The sequence below is a fragment of the Sinohyriopsis cumingii genome, chromosome 1, assembly GCF_028554795.1.
Source record: "Sinohyriopsis cumingii isolate HCF-2022 chromosome 1, ASM2855479v2, whole genome shotgun sequence".
NCBI lineage: Eukaryota > Metazoa > Mollusca > Bivalvia > Unionida > Unionidae > Sinohyriopsis > Sinohyriopsis cumingii.
This window is the reverse complement of record NC_142961.1, coordinates 177,136,501-177,159,338: the sequence shown is the minus strand read 5'-3', so window position 1 is coordinate 177,159,338 and position 22,838 is coordinate 177,136,501. Positions and strand designations below refer to the sequence as shown.

The window sequence follows — 22,838 nt, the reverse complement described above, 5'->3', positions numbered from 1 at the left end:
GAGCCAAAGACATATATTATCCAGCTGATCAATAATATAGACACAACACTTGGCAACAGAGCAGCTGCAAAACAGTTTCCCAAAACGAGCATTTTATCTGCCCTTGACCCGAAAAGTGTAACGTCCGATGTTTTCAAATGTTGACTGTCTGACACATCAACCAGGAAATGGAACTGTATTGCGGAAGCTAACTTAATAATGTAAAACTAGTCATTTTCCCGTGGCTATTTTAGTCAAAAAGGCACGACTCCGTCCCGAACAACTAACCGTAAACCAATCAATTTGATTGTTATTTCTCACGTGTGATCTGCATTAACTATGAGAAGTCTGCATTAACAGATACATTAAATTATGGCATATATCTGATACGCAAGAAATTCAGTTTTCCTTCATTAACTTCATTTGAAAACTTGGTTACTCAACTGTGAGATATTCAGTTGTACAGGACGTGTTTTATTCAAAGTATATGATTTGTGTTGAGCAGTAAAACATCGGATCACGACATCAATCATACTCAAGTAAGTTGCAATTCATTTATTGGCACTATCAGCGTCACAATTATCATCACCATCATCATCGTCTTCTACTTCCTCTTCTTTATTTTCTTTTATATTTTCAGTAAGTAGCCACAAGTTACGAACAGCTCTGGTGTTCTAGTGGTTAGAACGTCCGCCTCGGATGCGGGAGGTCGTTGGTTTGATCCCCGGCCGAGTCATACCAAATACATAAAAAAAATGGTACTAACAGATGCCTCACTGTATTACTAAACCGCCTATCCACCTGAACATAAATGTAGAAACGTATGACTCACATTTACTCTATATATATGTACTCGATAAACGTTTGCAATTAATATTAAATATAACTAAGCGAACAACCACTATTTGCCTTCATCGCTAAGAAAAACCTTTGCCTTCCGTATTTCAGATTTTCTTTGCTTATAACACAAAGCTGATTGTTTCTAATTTAATCAACCCTGTCTCAAAGGAGTATATATTATACAATTCACGGCACAAAACAAAACAGTTAGTGCTAAGACATATTCCCTGTGATCCAAAAAAGTATCCTATCTTTAGGGCAAAAAAAATATTGTGCTCGACTAAATCAATTGATTAGCCAGTGGGTTATATATATATATATGTATGTATGTATGTATGTATATGTATATGTATATATATATATATGGATCGGTAGCGTTTTCCCCATATGTTACACTTAAGTGAGCATGGCCCGGGAGGTAAATGAAACGTCCTCTAAACACTACATGTTGCAGCTTAACCGAGAACCAATCGAACTGCTTATTGCATCTCACGTGTGATTCGCATTAACCTTCGGACATTTACTTTGTCATACACATTAAACTCGGACCTATATTTATCAGTGAGAACGTCTGTGCTTTACATTCCTCAGTAAGTATCTACTTCAATTTGTATCTTGCAACCCAGATATTGAATTGTACTAGGATGTTTGAAATGTGAGCTTTACATTTGTTTTATATCGGTATTTGCTTCGAAGTTTCAAATGTGTGCTGAGTGAATAACATGAGCAGATAACAAAAAGTATTTTATTCATGTAAGTTGCACTAATTTAATGTCACTGTCATCAGCATAAACATCATCGTCATTTTCTTCTTCTTCGCCGTCGTGTATATTTTCAGCATGTGGAAATGAATTAAATTTCCTACCCCAAAATTCTAAATGACTCCAAATATATTATAGAAAGTAGTAACATGTAATTAAATCAGTTATTTATATGTACCAAAATGGTTAACAATTTCAAATTTCCTGTTAAAATTTATGATAAAAGAATTGTCACCCCTGTGCAAAATTATCCTCTTGGCATTTAGATACAGTATTTCGTGCTGCTGTATTTAAATATATGTTAATGTGCTAACCAACCCAAATCTATATTTTGTATAGCAACAGTTTACACAACCATGTAGATAGGAACAAAGTACAGATAGTGAATACAAAAATGTAGGACTTGCTTGTGATGGCTATAGTCATACAATAAGATCATCTCACATATTACAATACTCAGATGTTCAAATGTTAGATGACAATTTATAAAAGTTAAGAAACAATGTTGACCATCAAACAAACAAGACATTATTTATATTTATAGTATTGGGTGCAAACGTGGCGATAATTCTGCTAAACGTATGTTTACACAATTGATTCAAATGCATAAGACAAACTCCAAAGCAAACAATATGCTATACTAAGAGAGGGATGTTTCCTTTCGGATTTTGAAAAATGTAAAACCAAAATACTCTTCGATATGATGTTCACGGTTTTACCCACTAATAAATGTGTGCTGTCTTTGTGTTGCCGTCAGGTTTTCTTGATATGTGAGGTTTTATGCTTATGGCTAAATATTATATAGGTTTCATGTTCGATTTTATTATGTTGTTTTTATGTCTTTAAATAGTATCGTTACTTAGATTTGCCAGTCTTTCCTTTACATCTCCTAGTACAGTTCGAAAAAGCGCTGTGAAATTATAAAATCTCCAGTGAGAACACTGTCATGATACGTTGTTGTTGTTGTTGTTGTTGTAGGGTTTAACGCCATATTTCAGCACTCGATAGGCTATACATGTCGGCCCGAGATAACCCCAGAAAGAACCACCGACCCACGAGAAGCTACTGGCAAGCTTTCTCACATACCCACATTAGCCGAATCCGAGACTCGAACCCACGCAGAAAGAGGTGAGATGGCAGTGATCCGTAACGGAGAGCGCTTTAGACCACTCGGCCACTCAGGGCCCCTCATGATAAGTAGTATCAAAATGAATAGTGTCAACATCGATCATCAGCATCTTGAATAGTGTCAACATCGATCATTAGCATCTTGAATAGTGTCAACATCGATCATCAGCATCTTGAATAGTGTCAACATCGATCATCAGCATCTTGATATAAGTGAATTTTGATTTTGTTGTTTGAATTATTTTGTGATTGTCAGTTTTGTTTTATCTGTATTTAGGTTAGTTTTTCACGTATTTATTTTAATGTACCCTATTGGTTCTCTTTATGGTTCCCTTTGCATTCTTATTAACAGTTTTACTTATTCACATTCATTTCGTTTATTTACATATACGGTTATTCGCTTTTTCTTTGTAACATTGTCAGCATATTTTGCAACCCATCACGAGTATTTAACCTCTTGAATATTTTATTAAAATTCCATTGTCTTGGAGGATAAACTACAATACTTCTATAGTTCTCTACCCATGGAAACGATATTGAATTGTCAAATTACCGTGTACATAATGAATCGAAAGCAAAGCATCTTGAAAATAAAGGAAATCTTAACCAAAAGATTTAAGTGTTTCATCACAAAAGTGTCTTCATCCAGAAAGAGCTTCACTTGTCAAGCGACCTGGAAAATATCCGCAATTCAATCAAAGCCAATCAAACGCAGAGATGTTTTCAATATATCAAGTAAAAGATACCTTTTCCCTACTGATAAATGTCGAATGAAACAAAGATGTGTATCACTATATTTACATACGATACAAATAGCTCCCATCACAATGCACATACCATAGAAGATGCTGTTTAAGCTGAATAAAGACCATCAAACCAAACAGTGGTATAGACTAAACTGCACAAATAATGGATCTATTCTTGCTACCTACGTTGGTAATTAACAACGTAGTAGAATATGGATTTTTTCCAGTCAAACATGTTACTACGAAAGGAATGCACACTAATATTAATATATGTGTTAACATTGTATGAATAATAATTGTCATAGATTTTACATGCATAACATGTCTCTGGAAACAAGAAATATTATAAACACAAATTACCGTACATCATTAAAATCTGTTATTTTGCCTATATCATGTCGAGTAAAAAGTTTCAAAGCTAACAATATATCCACTTCTAAGCATGTAAGACATTTTTATGGTAATTATTTCAGTTTATTTGAACCAGAATTGTCCGCATAATAACATATGCGTAGATATGAGAGACAACTAAACGAGTACACCAAATATTAACGGATTACATTTATCTTTTGAAACCAAGCCCCCAAAAATGACAAAAATCTCAGACAAAACTTTATAACCTAAACCATCTATATTGTCATTGCAACCATTTAACACTACAACGTTTACGTTCTCAGATGTGTAAATGAACAAACAATTACGAGCAAATAATTACCACGTTCACCTTTCTTACATCCGACACTACCAGTTAAAAATGGCACTAATTGTATGTGCTATAAATAAATAACTAGATTACAAGTGATATAGTCAAACAAGTAGCACTATAATACTGTTAGACCAACGTACAAAGTCGACGACATAATTTTTATCTGGATCAAGGTTAGCATGGCTACATTTTTAAGTAATATGGGCGTAACAGGATGCCAATTACTTGCAGCAAAGATAATTATCAGTGTATTTGTTTACCTGGCTTACTCGCGGCTTTCGTGCCAGATAATTATGGTAGGTCTTACAAAATGTGATGAAAAGTAACTTAGTAACTAAAAGCATCACACTTGAAGCTAATACTCATAAGGAAATGAACCATGATGCTTTTATTTTGATAATCGACGAGGGCAATGAATGTGATGATTTGATGGAGAGGAACCTTAAAGGAACAAGCATTTTGAAGAGGTAGGGACAAACTAAACAACAAAGATGTTTTAGCGAAGCTTTGAGCAAACAGAAAATATATACTCTTTGCAAGAACCGACAGAACTTATTAGAACAACTGTAAGTCTTGTTTTAAAAAATGGAAACTTATCGATAGAGGCACTGACAGGCAAATTTAAAGCAACAATCCAACTAAAATTAATAATACAAGGACTATTGTAACTTCCTGGTGAGTTTTGCACGTTTTAGAAGTACATCATTAACAATTAAGCATATATTGTTAGAATAGAACAGCCATATATCAATACAACATTACTACATTTAATAACATTAGTGGATGCATATATTGTGACCAAATCAAAACGCGAAATTTGTTTCTTAACCTGTCTGTGGCCTTAAACACAATTACAAAGAGGAACAAGAACCAATTTGGATTTCAGCATATAATATCTGCCGCCAATGAAAACCTTTGCCTATCCAAAGTTTACCTCGCGTAGGGGGGCCCCGAGTGGCCGAGTGGTCTAAAGCGCTCTCCGTTACGGATCACTGCCATCTCACCTCTGTCTGCGTGTGTTCGAGTCTCGGGCTCGGCTAATGTTGATATGTGAGAAAGCTTGCCGGTAGCTTCTCGTGGGTCGGTGGTTCTTTCCGGGGTTTTCCCGTGTTCTTCCTCCACCATTAATACTGGCCGCCATGTACAAGTAATACCTCGTGCATTCGTGTTTCTGGATTCGCGAATTCATGGATTCGCGAAATTTTCATTAGTACCCGCTACGTATATGTTTTCTTTATTTTATTGAATTGTACCTTCGTTATATGACTTGTGACATAAGAAGTTTACCTAGTTTACCTTCCTGACAATGACAAAGAAAAAGTCAGTCATTAAGTTTACAGTCCCATTCGTTACTTGGTTTTACCTTACTGTGAGTGCAAAAGAAAAAGGCAGCCAATGAATTAGTATAGGGGTTATATTAGTATACATGTACCGTACTGTAAATGCGCTAGTGTGGCAAATACCCATTAGGCGATACTGTACTCTATTTTTACGTCAACCATTTATTTTTCTTTTTAAAGGTAATGTATTACGCTAACTTTTGAATGAAATTTAAGTGCTTTGGGAGCATGATTTGGGTCATATTTAGGGTTTAAACCCTAGAAATAAGCATTTTTTAGCATTTTTAGTGACTCGTACCAAACATTCGCGGTTCCTCCTGATCCGCGACTGGTTCTGGAACCTAACCTCGCGAATGTTCGAGGTATTACTGTATAGCCTATCGTTTCCTGAAAAATGGCGTTAAATCCTACAACAACCAACCAACCCCGCGTAGATATGTGTTCTTTGCTAGCACACGATGATATTATTACGCTGTGCTTTCAAAATTGATATTTAACATGAACCCAAAGATAAATCGTCGCAAATAACACGTTATTGTCTTTATTTTAAATGCATCTGACAGTATTTGAAAATATGATCTTTTGTGACAATGTCTAGAGTAATGTTGTCAGTAAATAATTATGTTTTGGAAGCTGAAAATTTCTCAAAGTAATAGTTCTTCTCAGTTCTGTTTAATTAACATAAATGACTTCAAGCCAAGGAAATACATTTGTGTCACATGTACATGAAGGACTGCAAGCCAAGGAAGTACATTTGTAAATAAGCAATATAACAGTATCCTTATTACACCATGGCGGAAATTCAACATTACTAAATTGTTACACACTGTGTACATTTCATTAAATTTCATGTCAAAAAGTTTTGTTTCATTTAAAAGATAAATTCGTAGAAAGATACCTATATTTCATTAAGCTACTGCTTTCTACTCGTACAATTATATTCACCTCATCAATATGAAATGTTCGGTGCATAGCTCAGAATATATTATTATCCAAATAAGACAGTACCGGTTTCCAAATTATTATGGTCAGTGAGAAGTTTCAAATTTGATTAAGTGAATAACCAGTATATGTCATTATTGCTAAATTACCCATATCCCTGCATTCTAGACCGCAGATTAGTTTTAATACCAACGGAGTTGAGCGATTCACCCAAAACACAGATACAAAATATACATTACACATATTAAGAAAACGCAAGTCAATGTATATTCAAACGAGGTCTTAAACTTACTCATCCTACAGGCTAATGGATGTCCTTGAGCATACAAGTAAGTTACGGTACAAAGTACAAACCAAGCAGAGATGAATGTGCTTAGATTGTACTGATAATCTGACCTGAGAAAGAATGTTACTATACATGATAAAATATTCTTAATTCGTGCTCTACTAAGACACACTGAGACACATCTATTGACTTCGAACACACTTTTTGACCTAGCTTTCAGACATGTCAATATACTCCTCTATATGTATTGTAACTATCATAAAATCTAAGTCACTCGCCAGAAAATATCCATTAATATTTTAGAATCTGTATAAAGACCATATTCAGTAAATGTTCAGAAAACGATGAACACTGTATGTTGCTGTTTACGAAAACTGATGTATAACCACCAAAGAGACTATGAATTTGAATATATGTAAGGTAATCCTTCATACAAACAAGAAGTAGTCTTCAATAAATGAAAAACGAATAAATAGGAAATAAAGGCGAGAAAGAATGCATGATGTCATCTTGGGAATAATGGCCAGCGGGGGTAGTAAATTTCCCAGTTTAAATCTAAAATGTTATGCGTGCATATATTAGGAGGAAAATGAGTTTAAATATTTCCATTAAGCTTGAATATAATGTCAGGAATGTGGGAGTGTCTGAGAATGAAAGTAAAACCCAAATGATGAAAAACTGACGGATCTTATTTTAGAGTTCATATTCAAAGAAAGGCAACAATTCCGGAAATGAAAATAATGACCGAATCCTTTTTTCCTCTCTATATCCAGATTGGACAGATTTGGGGAAGGCCAAATTAAGTAAATACTTTATCGAAGCTTTTACTATTGTTTTAGTTTTAATATTCCTCAAAGGAACTGCCTCTGGGAATCTTCTAGACGAACACTTTATGGTCAACAAGTATTGGTTACCTGACTTAGCCTTAGGTAAGGGACCGACACAATCTATCATTATTATGCTAAATGGTTCATCAAAGGCAGGAATAGGTTGCAGATGAGCCTTAGGTATCTCTGATTGGGTTTTCCTACCATTTGACAAGTATAACAAGATCTGCAGTATTTACAAACATCACTTTTGATTTTTGGCCACTAGAAGTGATTCAAGACCTTGTTATAAGTCGTATTAATCCCTAAATGACCAGCCAAAGGAGTTTCATATCCCGTACTGAGTATTTTCTGTCTGATTTTCGAACTACAATTTGATAGTTCACTAACCACTCGTCACCAGTAGGTACCTCGGGAGGTCTCCAGTTTCTATAAAAATTCCATTTTTAATTAAATAACAAACATGTACTTCTGTGGCTTCAGTTATACAAATGGCCCTTTCAAACAAAAAGGAGATCTCAAGATCTTTTTCCTGTTCAACAACAAGTGATTGTCGTTTGTCACCCTGATTAGAATAAAGAGGATAAGTAGTTACAAGAGGATCATTGTAATCAATAAATTTCGATTGATCCAAACAAGGGGTGAAAGTGACCTCATCAAAAGTCTGACCAATACATGTGTCAGCTAAAGAAATACTTTCCTTATTAACATCACTCTGAAGAGCTTTATTTGACATAGCTCTGGTAACTGCACAAGCTTGTCAGTTACAAGTGGTATAACCACAACCTTATCTCCAGCTAGGTCGTTGCCTAGTAATAAATGATTACCCTCAACTGGTAAAGAAGACACTCCTCCGACTGTCACGGGTCCTGAGACTAAGTCTGATGACAAATTTACACAATGGAGAGGAAAATTAGCAAACCCGCACTCTACTCCCTGAATACACTCGCATTAGAAGAAGACTTCTCAGAAAAAAATCAATGTACCTGACAAAAAAAGAAAAAGATGTTAAGAAGCTCCTGTGTCCCTTAAAATTTCAATAGGGATGGGATCGGCCAAATTACTCAAGAGGGATATAGAACCCTTCGACATAAATGGTTCATAATTCTCCATAATAAAACCAGTCTTTGGTTTAGTAGACCCAACAAACGTATTGCTTTTAATACATGACCGTGACTTTGACCTCTTAGAAATAAGAACATTTGGAATTTGTCTGATTCTGTTGCTTGTTTTTCAATTTGTAGCAATCAGAAATAACGTGTCCTTTCTTCTTACAATAGGAACACGTAGAAAAAGATAAGGACTTCAGATCATTCTTATCAGAAACCTGATTTCTAAACGTTGTGCTAGATTGAAATTTAGAAGCGCTTGTATTATGCTGCGATACTTTCCACCATAAGACTGCTGAATGTGGGACTTGCTTACAAAAGAAACTTTATGAGCTAAGCAATACTCATCAGCACAACGAGCATCATTTTCCAAGTCTTCGAACTTATGCTCACCAAGATAAGTCTTAATGTCACTATGGACACAGTTCTTAAACTCTTCAAGTAACACGAGTCGTCTGAGATTTTCGTAATCTTCATCAACTTTCTTGGCTAAGCCTCATCTGTCAAATAACTGCTCTTTTGTCTAGTAAATTCGGCATGAGTTTTTCCAGCTTCTTTTATACCTCCTGAATATTTGTCGAGAAGCCTCAGGGACTAATTCATAACACTTTAAGATGCATTCCCTAACCAGATCATAGTCAGCACTCTGCTGTAGTGACAAGGATGCATAGATGAGCACTCTTTAATAACAGATTTCAATGCTGCTTTAGCCATTTTTTTTTTCAAAATGAGGAAAATATTTGCCTACTTCTTTTTCTATGAAAGGGGGACACTAACCTCATATTCTTAGTAACATCAGAACTTGAATTTGTATATAAAGTGGGAAAGTACTTTTATTTGCCAGCTCTAATTCTATTATTGAAAATTAATATTCCCTTTCTTTCTTCTCTCTCTCTACATTTGCATTGAGTCTCTCTCTCTATCTCTCTCTCTCTTTCTTTTCTTTCTTCACTTGTGACTGCATTTGTTTCTCTCTCTTCTTTCTCCAATAGCATTCGTTATTTCTGTAACTGAATTTGTTCTTTCGTTTTCTCCAATTGCAACTGCATCTATTTTTCTTCTTTATCTTTCTGAAGTTCCAGCTTTCTTAACTCTAATTCCATCTTGTATTTTCATTTTAATTCCTTTACTTTTATGTCAGAGTCTGATGCAGACATATCAATCAAATCCAAAGCACTTTTATCCAAAACATTCTTTTCCACCAAATAATGGACCAAAATATTTTTTATTTCTTGCTTCGTTAAAGAAGCTTTGACTCATAAAGATAATTATTTTTGGGGAAGCTGAATCAATTCATCTTCTTTCAGACAGTCTAACTGCTCCTGCGTAGGTGTTGAAAGAAAGATCTCCACTTTTGATGACATCGTAAACAAGCCTGTTGATTTCACTAAACATTTATAAAATGTGAAATTATACTTGGGATTTAAAATTCAGAAACTAGGGGAATTTAAATTTCGAAAACAATTTTCTGAAATATTTTAGCAAAATTTATATCTCAAGGACGAGCGCCCCAATTGTCTATTACGAGTCTATGCTCTTAAAATAAGTAAAGAAAAAGTGAAGACAACAAGCTTTGTAAAATTTAACAAATAATTTATTTTCCGAGAATACAAAGTGACTCTCAGCTTAAATACCGATGAAAATCCATTGCGGAAGGCGATGACGTCTGTAATAACCGACGAAGTGCAGATGTGTCAACAGTCTCTTGTTGAAGAAAATAGTATTCCAGTTTTGAATTCCGTAAATGTTTCAGTAAATGACTTTGTCTAAGAATTATATTAGAGCACTTTTGTATTTCCAGAGAAAATAGTCACTTGAATTGAATAATTTGAATAACAAAATTCAGCCCAAACTGGTCACAGCATAATATAATTTACCGTGTTATATCTTAAGCACAACTTATCTTATCAAAACACCAGATATACGCCGAAGACGCAAAACAAATTCCAGGATGGGGGTCAAGATTTACTTCGTCTGTAAAAGATAGAATTTGTTCACCTGAGTCATTATATAAGTTTTGCTTCATTTTTATAGATATTTGAGTTCATACTTGAAAAATAACTGATAATCTGTGTTTACAGTCCCCATAGCAGGTAGCAAGACAACTCTTTTGAATAAAAATGTTTGATTCACCATTTTATATTTTAGATTAAGAGTTACTGAATTACATATTGATAGTTCTATTTTTTCCATTGAAATAATTGCCCTGTTCTTTAATTAGCATAATACATATATTTAATTCTTTTCAATGAAGACACTATCTCCATTGCTATCTTTTTCGTTTCGCATGTGTTTAGGTTATTTGCAGGATAGAACAAGTCCATCTTATCTGCCAGCTCTACATCTCGGCTCTTCAGATATCATTTCACCTGCAATAGGAGCATATCATGAGAGATTTGATCGGGCCAGCCAGCGGAAACACAAAAGAAAGATTTCGGATGTAGTAGCATCTCTATTAACATTGAAAAAGAGATGCATAAAATTCGGGGACAATAATGCCAGTGGAATATCAGAATCTGCTCAGAATACAGATAAACAGAACGACAGTACATGTAATGATCACTAAGTAGTGGAACACTCGTCCTTTCATATAATAATGATGAAATATTAAAGGCAATGGGCACCCAAACTGGCATAACCATCGAAGCATTGAAACAACTTGAAAATGATAATAAATCCCGACTCAGTGAAGCCAAATAAAATGAATATATTGATTTGAAAGGATTATATGACCATCAATCTTACGTTGACGATGCTGTATTTAATTTAATAGAAGACATCAGTAGTACCAGTCCATAAAAAATGAATTTCTACTGTGATTTGCGAACTTATCATGAATTATCTTTTCCAAGAAATAGCCTATCATATGATATTTTCTTTACCTATTGTGCAAAGAAGTGTTTATAATACTATGGGTGTACTCTACATTACACTAAGCATTCCAGCGCAATGGCCAAATCGAGAACACTTGAGAAAAGCATTGGCTATTTGTTTCAAAAATTAGTTTGGTGAAGACATTGTTGTTATCCTAGATTATTATTATTTTGAATTATATAAGGGGAGTGCGAGCGGTTCTCTGAACAAAGTGTACATATATTCCAATTACAAATATAACCAGACTGTGAAGTATCAAACCGGCATTGGTTCTCAGGATATTATTACATTTATTCTAATGGATGGGGAGACAGGACCTTTGACAAGTATGTAATAAATAAAATTAGGACTTCTCGACAATCTATTACCAGGTGAAACAGTAAAGGTATCAGAGGCTTCATCCTAGAGGACGTTTCCATCTTTCATCAAGCTCATTAGCCGTAAGGAAAATTGCAGTTAAATACACTAGAACGTGGGAAAACTAGAAATCTACATACGTAAGTGATGACATATTTGTGATCATGACATTTTGATCTCGAGAATTCCACGACTACAAATTATTGTGACCTTTGTTAAGCGTACTTTTTAAATTTCTTTGTCATATTAAAATGACACAAACGAGGCATAATTCCACATATTGTTGATTTGTTGATATATAATATTAGTCTATTTGTAATCTTCATAGCACTGCTTTATCAGATAGCTGGCATCGCCGACATAAACTACAAACTATTACTAATACAATATACAGTATATTAACACTGTAGAAAGACATAACATGCTGGGCACTGGAAAATATATTATTCATTTGCACTCGCCACAATATCATTGACCTTTGGCACACGTTTGAAATTTATTCAACTTGCATTAAACATACCTTCAGACAATTTTCATGTTCGCACATTATCATCTTCCTTCCATCATCGTCTCCACCACAAATACAATGCTTTGCGTCACTCTTAGTGGAGATAGATTTTGTTTTCTTCAACAATAACCGCCTTTGGAGTACGAACATGTCTCGTTTTGTTTGTTTAATGATTTAATATACATAGGTTTGCTTTACATTTCACACGAACATGCTGCTTTTATCATGATTGTTCGTAATTTTAACGACAAATCATTTTTGTCAACGCAGCCTTTAATGCACAGATCGCAGCGAAGTGATTATCGAATGATTCCATCACACAGGTGTCACTTGTTAATACATTATTTTGTATCAATCCTATGACTATGGAACTACCATGACAAGACTGTGACTACTCTTTTTCATTGAATACAAACAAGTGTTTATACCGTTTGTAATAAACGCAAAAACTACTGTAAATCACTTCAAGTTTTGTATGTAGCATCTTTTGCAATTCAATGTATGTAATTTTATATCACGACACAGCGTCATATGAGCAAAGCTAGTATTCGAAAACCAACCCCACTCGACGTATATGATGCTAAAGCATCCTTTCTTTGTGTGCTATTTTAATACAAATAGCGCTTTCTTTCAGAATTCTAAGACGGTGTATCCAGCAAAATTCCTTTTCTTACCAGGTTACCGAACTCCAGTTGGGGTTTTGAGTGATCGCAGTTTGGGTTCAACCACTGAAAGTGTAGCCAAGTCAACATATATGTTCTACAACTGGACTTCTGACCAGCTTTTCTGTCATCCAGTTAGATCTCTCAAGACCGATCATTTGTATAGTTTTTCCGGTTTTAAAAGATGCGCCTAAAACAATCGTTTTATTGTAAAAGATAGCTTTTTCTGCATCAGCTTGGTAGACATTTTTTCTGTAGTAAACAAAATATCCTGTAATTTCTTAGTGATCAGTATCAAGGGTACATTCAATCAAATGTCCCTGTACATTCCCCGGCGAACTTTTAATCCAATTTAGCACATTGCCTTTTCTGGCAGTATTACCGTTGAACTAATACAAGCAGGGTTCATTCGAAATATTTTAAACTGTTTTGTAATTGATATTGTCCGAAAATCAAAGAGGTACCAAATCAGGCTAGTCATTTGTCCAAAGCATTCCAGCAAATCTCCAAATAATTGAAATTACAGGTGGGATAAAAACTGCTTTCAACCTGCACAGATTCCGAATTAGTTTCAAGATCAAGCCTCCAAATCAACAGAACGCATAAATTTTGATAACTTGTTTAATGGAATATCCGGTGGAAGATAAACTGTTGTAACATACAACTGTATGTGCTAAGGTGATTCAGTATAAACAGATTCAAAATTTGCTTCAAAATCAAGCATATGTCTAGAGTTGTAGCCGTTTTTCAAAGCTAATAAACAGATTCTGTTTTAACGTTTACCAGATTATATTAAGGTTTTGTTTTGTTTTGTTGGGTTTAGCACCATTTGCAGTACTATATAGTCTTGACATGGCGTCCAGTATATTTTGTGGAGGAAGAACCGGGGAAGAACCATTGAACTACAGGAAACTACTGGCAAGCTTTCTTATATACCCACTTTAATCGAGCCGGGACTGGAACTCATGCGGATAGAGGAGAGATGAGTGGCTGATGTATATAGGGAAGCCTCTTAGAACAACAGGCCTCTCAGGGCCCCTGAAACATGGTTAGATCTTAAATGTTGAATCTGTTGTAGTATGGCCATGTTTATGTGAAACTTATAAAATCTACATTTACAAATGTTTCACATACCGAGTACTGTTAAATTGACAAATTATATTTGACGACACTACCATTTCAGTACAAAATAGATGATGTACATATTCTTTTTCAGCAAGAAGTACAACGATGATGCTGACACGAAAGTTCAAGTTGGTTTTTGGAGTAATGACAATTGTATTAGTAGCAATGGCGCTGCTTGGCTGTATTTATCAATCACCGATAACATGCAAAAGGAAAGAACTACTTGCATGTGATTCCAATGTAGACCTGAGGATCCTATGTATTGTTGGGGATCGAGCAATGTCTCTTAAAAGACTCTTGAACTCATTAAATAATGCATCTTATTTCGAAGACATTGTCGCTCTTGACATTTGGATTGACAGATCCAAAGATGGAAAGGTGGATATGCAAACATTAGAGGTGGCGAATTCCTTTCAGTTTCTACACGGTACAAAGTATATTCACATCCAGCCATCACATGCAGGTGTGTACGGACAGTGGATTTACACGTGGAATGTCAGTGATCATTCACCAGAAATAGCTGTTATACTTGAAGATGACATTGAGGTTTCACCTTTTTTCTACAAATGGTTACGGTTGGTGCACAGCAAGTATGATAGTTACGATAATATAAACGGATATTCGTTACACGGCAGATGCGAAAATCATGCGCTAATTGAACCACGAAACAAATATATCCATGTTCCTAAAAACAACACAGTTTTTCTCTATCCAGCCTTCAATACTTGGGGATTTTCACCACATACAAAACATTGGCTTCATTTCGTGAACTGGGTGACATTAAAAAGCAACGATACCGCATTTAAACCGTCTGTTGCAAACATTGAGCCAACCATCGCGTACGAGAATGCACGAAGTAGAGGAACAGAGGCAGATAATTGGGATTTCTTGCATCTATATCATGCATATGTACACAAACTCTTTACTGTGTTTCCAAATATTCAAGGTAAGATTTGTTTAACATTTTGTCAATTTGCAACACAACGTACCGACTATTAAGGACGAAGCAATAACCTTTCATCAGGTGTATATATCAGCGCTTATGTATTAAGAGTGTGATTATGTATTTAATCTCGTGGGAAAATTGTCTCAAATTGCAAATTTTAAAAAATGTCAATATGATGTTTTTGACAAAAAGATTAATTCTTTAAGAAAGCAATATCAGTTTAGTTTTAGTTGTGAACAACTGACTTATACATACATATGTTTAGAGTAAATAACAGCATATATAGCATGCAGTCATGAAACAATTGTTCCCATAACCACTGAGGGGTTAGGATTCTACAGCTAATGTTTAGAGTAAATAACATGCGCCACAAAACGAGTGTTCCCATAACCACTGATAAGTTAGGAATCTGCAGCTATATTTAATTGTCTTTCTTTATGCACTAGTTTCACATCTGTTTTAGGTGATAGAGGATTGTCCGTTCATTGGATGGAGAAAGGACTACATTATCCAGAGAACACAGACAAAAAGCCCTCTGGAGACCTTCTTCAAGACTGGATTCCTCAGACTGAGTCGTTGCCTGATATTCCATTATACTTTGACTTTGCTGGAAGAAACATCAACCCCAAGAATTATCAGTGGCCGTGATAATTATAAATATGTGTAGCGTTTCTTTATCAGGCAAAACGTTGGGTCTGATTTATATTATGTGTGTTGAATTTGGAATTCAAAGTAGGTTAGTGTAAATAAATGTAAAATGTGGGAAATATGTAAAGGACATATGATGCTAAACTTATTCTTCAAAAGCAACTTAAGAGTAACTTTGTATTTATTATTGTGTATTTCGTTATATATTCTTTAATTAATCTTTCTACTATATTATACTTTAATATATGGCATTATAGTCGTGTTATTAAATTCACATGTTATTAGCAAAATATCCCAAGTTAGATCTAGAAAACATATATTATATTTCCTTGAATGAGATCTTTCATGAACATATTTTATAATACAGTAAGTATTTGTCTATCACTCTTAAATATGAAAACTAATTGTCATGAGCAATTATTGATTTTTCTTTGTTTTAAGTTATGCATAGCGTCACATGTCTAATAAAATTTATAGCAGACTTTTGAATAAAGGTGACGTTGTTCAGGGTATGCTCCTTGTCGAAAGGTCTAGCATAAGCTAAATTTAAAATACAGGGAAAAATGAATTTAGTTATGAGATATTACATTTATCATACAAATATTTATCGTAACAGAAAAATAAATATTTTGTACGGCCTGACTTTTCAATGGCATTACACAATCGAGTGTAATTTATACATTATCTTACAATAATGTTTACATCAAAATGGGACATACAATTGACACGTTTGCAATCTGAGACCAGTGTTTAATGCATGCAAATATATGTTCTTGTTTATTACCTGAAATGCATGGCTCTGTTTTCCTCTTCTGATGTGTAATTGAGCATATTCTTAGTATTTTCGACTCGCAATCAGCCTCAAGTATACAACCCTGATTCGCTTTAATTATTTATTTTTTCTATAAATATCTAAGTCCATTATCTCAATTTATTTGTTTATTTAATTGTATAAATATTAAAATAGATATAGGGTATCAGCATAATTTATTTTCATGCAAATAAACATTGAAGTGTGCTTGAAGAAACTGTTTGACTTTCTCTTAATGATTTATTTCATGATTTTAAATGTTCTGTTTTTTATTCTCATAAACCTACAAGAATATTGTTTTTGTTTGTGGTGACCTTCAAGTAGATAAGTTTGCTTATTGAAGTCAACTTTGTCAAACTCGAATTCAAACATTGCTCTTAACACTACTTACACTCCAGATAATATGACCGAAATTGAAAGAATGTAGGAGAATCAAGGTGTTTTACTAAGGGAGCGTGTGTTTAGTACGTATGCTGAACACTAGGAAAAGATCAGAATGCAAAGCTATTTATTGAAATCCTACATCGATAGCTCCTTCTAACGTCATAAGGTCTGTATAAATATGAGCCTAGTTTGCAGAATGAATATAAACCACATTGCAAAAGACAATAAATTTTACCCACTTATAGTCATCTTCGCTAATTTCAATGAAAAGCTGAAATTCACATAAACATTTATTTAGAATACTTAGAGCCGAAATGAAACGTAGAATCTAATAAGCAATTGCTGAATACAGAAGATGCGCAATACCTGGATTGTATGGTTTCGAATTATATTCTAGTTTGCGGTGGCCACTTTCTGAACAACGTGTCAAGGGGCGCAGTCAAAAAAAGCAGTCTGAATGAAATAGTGATTTAAAGCTCTTGGATTCGTTACCTAAATATAGTATATCTGAGATCTTTTGATTCCTTACAATAAGAAACTCCAAAAAGAGAAATTCACCCTCTTAACTCTTACTGATTTCTCCTAGCAAAATAGGAACCTAAATCTCCCTGAAGTCTTATACTGATTTCTTGTAGCAAAAGAAAGAACTTAGGGAATTTATGCTGCTTCTAAGTGAAGCAGACGGATGAGGGATATGATATTTCAGGAACAGTAGACTAAGATTTCGTGAACAATACCATAATTCTGTCTTAATTTAACAATCGTAATTTTAGCATAAAAAGAAATAAAATTAATTACAATGATATTGGTATATTAGCGCATTTTGGAATGAATTGCTGAAATAAATTTTTGGAAATGAAACTAATTAAATATCTTCCTCTTCTTCTAGACAGACGTTGCAAATTAAACGCTTAGCAGTGTCACAGACAATGTAAAATGGATATAGTCTGATTTTTTAATGATGTGTGCTGCCATGCACGAAACATAAATATTTAGTTCAAGTTCTTTTGTAAAAGTCTGTTATATCGGATTATGTACACTTTCAGAGGCATACATTCTGATTACAAAATTTATATAAGAAAAGTATATTTTCTTGATTTTTCAAAAACTTTGGAATCTTAATTGTATACGGAAGCAGAAAAGTAATTTCTAAAGGTTTGAGCGAGACCATGTTCAACTAAAATCTGAAAAACTATAAGGTAATATAATTGAAATAGATAAATACTAAATACACATACATCCCTTGCAGACGATAAATGAGGTATTATCACGTATTTATTATTATTATTATTTTTATTATTATTATTATTGTCGCTGTTGCTGTTAAATTTCTTTCAAGAGTCATAGTCATGTTTTACAGCTGAAATAAAACATTGTGTGATTTACTGGGTTTTTTTTTCTTCTCAATCTTTTCTACTAATGTTTTTTATGCATAACATTTTTTTCATGGTTCGGCTGTTTATAACCCACTGTCTCAGAATGTCTTCATCAACTGAATCAATGTACGAAGTACAACATAATTTAAACTTTAACTCCAGCATCGATGGTATTGGCTTCCTGGTCTACGGCGTTCGCAGTCATTTAGAAGTATTACAGTTTCATTTGTGTTGTCAACTCTGCTGTATTCCTTAATTCTACATGAAACTTAGTTTGGTTTTAGTCTCCTCATTTGAATTACTCTAGATGATATATATGACAATATACTTTTTTGTATTACAAATGAATTTTTTTCTTATCAAAGAATAACTCATTTGTAATGGTTTATTTTTCCAGGTAAATCTCCAACTGTAGGAATGTTAATTACCCTTTGTTCTCGTGTTTTTCGCTCCATTACAAAGTACCCCAGAAGAAGACGCACCACAGTGACCTAATGATTCATCTTGCATTAATTAGAATGACTCAAGTGTAAACAGTTGTCTCACTCTGAACTTTGTTTAGGTGTGGGAATGGAACTTGGTCAGGATTTTCATTGCATGTTTTCAACATCACGACACGTTGGTCAGAATGATCTACCGTTCTAACACTTATAACTTTGTGTTGATCTACCGTTCTAACACTTATAACTTTGTTTTTCATAAATTAAGTCCAGAATCAAAGCTGTCTTTTCCCCAGATATAAAGCTATAGGCATAGCTTCATGAAATGAAGCAATGTCTGACTTACATCATAATGAAGCACCATAGGTGAATGTAGGTCACAATTATATACTTATATTAAGCCTATGACTTTGTTACTTACTGGCTTACACTATTACAAAAGTGTTAACTTTCTTGCAAATCTGAAGTCGTGTGTTGTTTTCATGAAACCTGATCATAGTCATGGTGCAGCTGGCATCACCGCCACACGTATAGTTAGTCAGAACGACCTACTTTTCTGAACTATTGATTTTATTCATTATATATTAATCTCAGTGTAAATTCATTTGCCTCATTGGCACGTTTTTAGTTACATATACTCTGTGGTCATGGTTCTTTACATCATTCTAAACCACAAATATTTCAAAGATCCAAACTCTGACTACTTTTTGCCACTTAATGATATTGGCATTTTCCTGTTAATACAATAAATATATTGGCATTTACCTGTCAGCACAATACATATATTGGTCTTTGCTTGTTAATACAATACAGATATTGGCATTTGCCTGTTAGCACAATACATATATTGGCATTTGCCTGTTAATACAATACATATATTAGCATTTGCCTGTTAATAAAATATATATATTGGCATTTGCCTGTTAATAAAATACATATATTGGCATTTGCCTGTTAATATAATACATATATTGGCATTTGCCTGTTAATACAATACATATATTGGCATTTCCCTGTTAATACAATACATATATTGGCATTTGCCTGTTAATAAAATGCATATATTTGCATTTGCCTTTTAATACAATACATATATTGGCATTTCCCTGTTAATACAATACATATATTGGCATTTGCCTGTTAATACAATACATATATTGGCATTTGCCTGTTAACACAATACATATACTGGAATTTGCCTGTTAACACAATACAGATATTATCATTTGCATGTTAACAAAATACATATATTATCATTTGCATGTTAACACAATACACATATTTCTGTTTTCCTTTTGAAAGGTTTTCATGTATGAACATGTTGTAGTTTAGTTTTTAATTTACATTCTAAATAGAATTCGAACGCCAGAAATCTTTAACATTTCATGATCACTTTACATATCACCTTTGTTGATGCTAAGAATTTAACACGAAGAGCTGAGAAGTGAAATAAAACAGATTTACTAGCCATACTTAAACGTTTTGCAGTTGCCCCCATCTTTATCTGAAATAAACTTTAAAAATATATTATTTAAAAATATGTAATGAAGTTAATCAAATCGCGGTAACAAACACATTATTGTATAATATAATGAAAAAGCACATCACTTGAAAGTCAACACAAACACCAGTAAATGTGATGAATAACCAGAAGATCTCAAAGCAAATAAAACTACAAGATAAATCTCAATATTGACAAAGAAGCATTATTTTATCTAAGTTGTAAAATCATACTTTGCTCAAATATTCCATTTCTCGGCTTGAATGGTGAAATTCTAAATATAAAAAGCAACTGAAAATGGTAAGAAATTGAATATAGCTAATTTTGAATAGATAAACAGATATTCAAATGTACTGGATCATTATGTGATTGTTTTGTCAAGGTGAATTTATACACTCAGTAAAAATTACAAAGGACGGCGCAGAAAGTCAGATACAACGCCAAACATTTTCGAGAACGAAGGATCGCATTTTAAGTTTATTTCAAGGCAAAGGACTCAAATGGCGAGCGATTTCAATCACAAGACTACGCCAGATATCTATTTGCATAATGATGTGTTATGGTGAAACCAAATTGCATACAAATATATCCAGAAAAGAGAGAAAAATATATATTAAACTATTTTCGTTCTTGCAAATCCGACGTTTCAATGTGCCATGAAGCTCCATCTTGTCACAGGTGAGCAAAGATGAAATGCTACCAAGAATCAAGCAATTAAAGTTGTAATTCTCGCAACAGGATCATAGATACAAATTTCATACCTTAGTATTCTCATGGTCTAAGGGTCTGTGCAGGCAAATCCAATATATTCTTTTTATACATATTTTCTCGAGATTCCAGTCTGTACGATGTCGCTGAAGTGATACCAATGTGATGAAAAGTGTTGTGTGATTGAAGCTGCTAAACAATATAGAATGTCCCCCACAAGCTACCCGGTATGATCTTTCCATAAAAAACATGCATGGCACGGTCCAGTATGATGAATCATCGTTTATGAGGCTTTTTTTTCAAGGTTGCCAAGACCTGGTGCTAGCCATTAGTTTGAAAAAAAACGATAAAGATGGGTCCAGATGATTGTGAAGCCACCTTCCATACACGTCCTTCAACTATGGAAGCTGTACTCTCATCAAGATATGAGATTCACAACTTAGATTGGTGCTATTCCTGAGCGTTCATACATTTCAGCTTGTTGACAGAAGGCGAAGTCTACGATGGCTAAAGTGCTTATCATGGGCACATCTCAAAGGACATCCTCTAAGGTGAGGTGGCTTCTGGCAAAGAGCAGTAAATTCGCCCACACCTGAATTTCAAAGATATCTACAAAAGAGACATTAAGGCATTATATATCTTCATGCACCACCAACAGCTGGGAAACATTTGCTAAGGAGGAAAGAGCTTGAGCAAAGCATCTAGAGATGCGCCAGAGAAAGAGACAAGAGCATGCAGAAAAGACATCCTACGATATGTAGTAATCCAAGAGTCCAATGTCAAATGAGGCAGATGAAACATAGACTCTCACTCTCATCCACAACAAACACTGTTCGTCAACCAACTGAGTAACTTCATGAGAACGCAGAGCAGCAGGGAAGTTCTACAGACCAGACGTTCCAGACCAAATAAACCTTCCTACGCGAACTTTCTCCGTAGAAGCCTCGGATTTCAAAAATAAAGCTTCCCACGAAAAATAATTTGCGTAAATTCGTCCCCGAGTGCATTTTTTGTGTGCAAAATCAATGATTCTGGACAAGGAAAAATCAGACTTTTTCGGGGGGGGGGGGAAATTTATTCTGGTGTCGTGTGTGCGCGCAAAGATTGGGCTGCAATTTTATGAATAAATTTGATCGAGACCGATTCGATATCTACTACGCGGATTATGAAGATTAATTGTGATAAAACCATGCGGCGTTGCCTGAGCTCGGCTGAATAAATTTTTAAATTTGTTTATGTCCATGTCGCCGTTACACCAGGTCTGATGAATATTTCTCAACGTGTGAGTATCGACGCCATTGAAAACTGACAAAATATTGCAATTGTCCCTAATTACCTTCGGAATTTGCGTATATCGCTGCGTCACGTAAATCACATCGGTGTTCTTGTGTCGGCCACGCGAGAATATTCTAGCCGGATTGATCTGCTTATCCAGCATAACATCGTCGAATACGACAAGATTATTAACATCGCCATCTAAATTTTCCACTGATGGAGCTTCATTGATGTCTGTGATAAATTCTATCGTGCCCTCGTCGGTATTGTTGCTAAATTCCTTTAGCACCTGATAGCATCGCTGATCATCAACGGATGGCGCAACCAAATACAATTTGTTCCATTTTAGCCATCGCATTATCAAATTTAACAACAACTGCGTCTTTCCAGAACCAGACGGGCCAATGATTATCATTCTTATCGAATTTGGTAACACCGCGTTGTGTTTTATTTGCTCGCGTTTCTTCGTGGCGGAAAAATCAATTACATTCATGTTACTAGAATATATGAATCTATATTGTGTTAAGTGTCGCACTCGCACAGCTACGCTAAATCCAAT

The 22,838-nt window shown here is 34.5% G+C and overlaps 1 protein-coding gene across 1 annotated transcript; it reads left to right on the top strand.

Moving 5' to 3' along the window:
* The first annotated feature begins 243 nt into the window (after positions 1–243).
* On the top strand, positions 244–18,372 carry LOC149808451 (uncharacterized). Its single transcript, XM_089950652.1, has 3 exons — positions 244–518; positions 14,282–15,136; positions 15,600–18,372. Exons 2-3 carry the CDS (start codon positions 14,296–14,298, stop codon positions 15,782–15,784), a joined length of 1,026 nt encoding a protein of 341 aa, XP_089806778.1. The 5' UTR covers positions 244–518; positions 14,282–14,295; the 3' UTR covers positions 15,785–18,372.
* The last annotated feature ends 4,466 nt before the right edge of the window (positions 18,373–22,838 follow it).

Excerpts from the sequence above, each read along its gene's own strand:
- LOC149808451 (XM_089950652.1), top strand. The coding sequence starts at position 14,296 with ATGATGCTGACACGAAAGTTCAAGTTGGTTTTTGGAGTAATGACAATT. Across the intron at positions 15,137-15,599 it reads TGTGTTTCCAAATATTCAAG|GTGATAGAGGATTGTCCGTT; the intron begins GTAAGATTTGTT and ends CATCTGTTTTAG.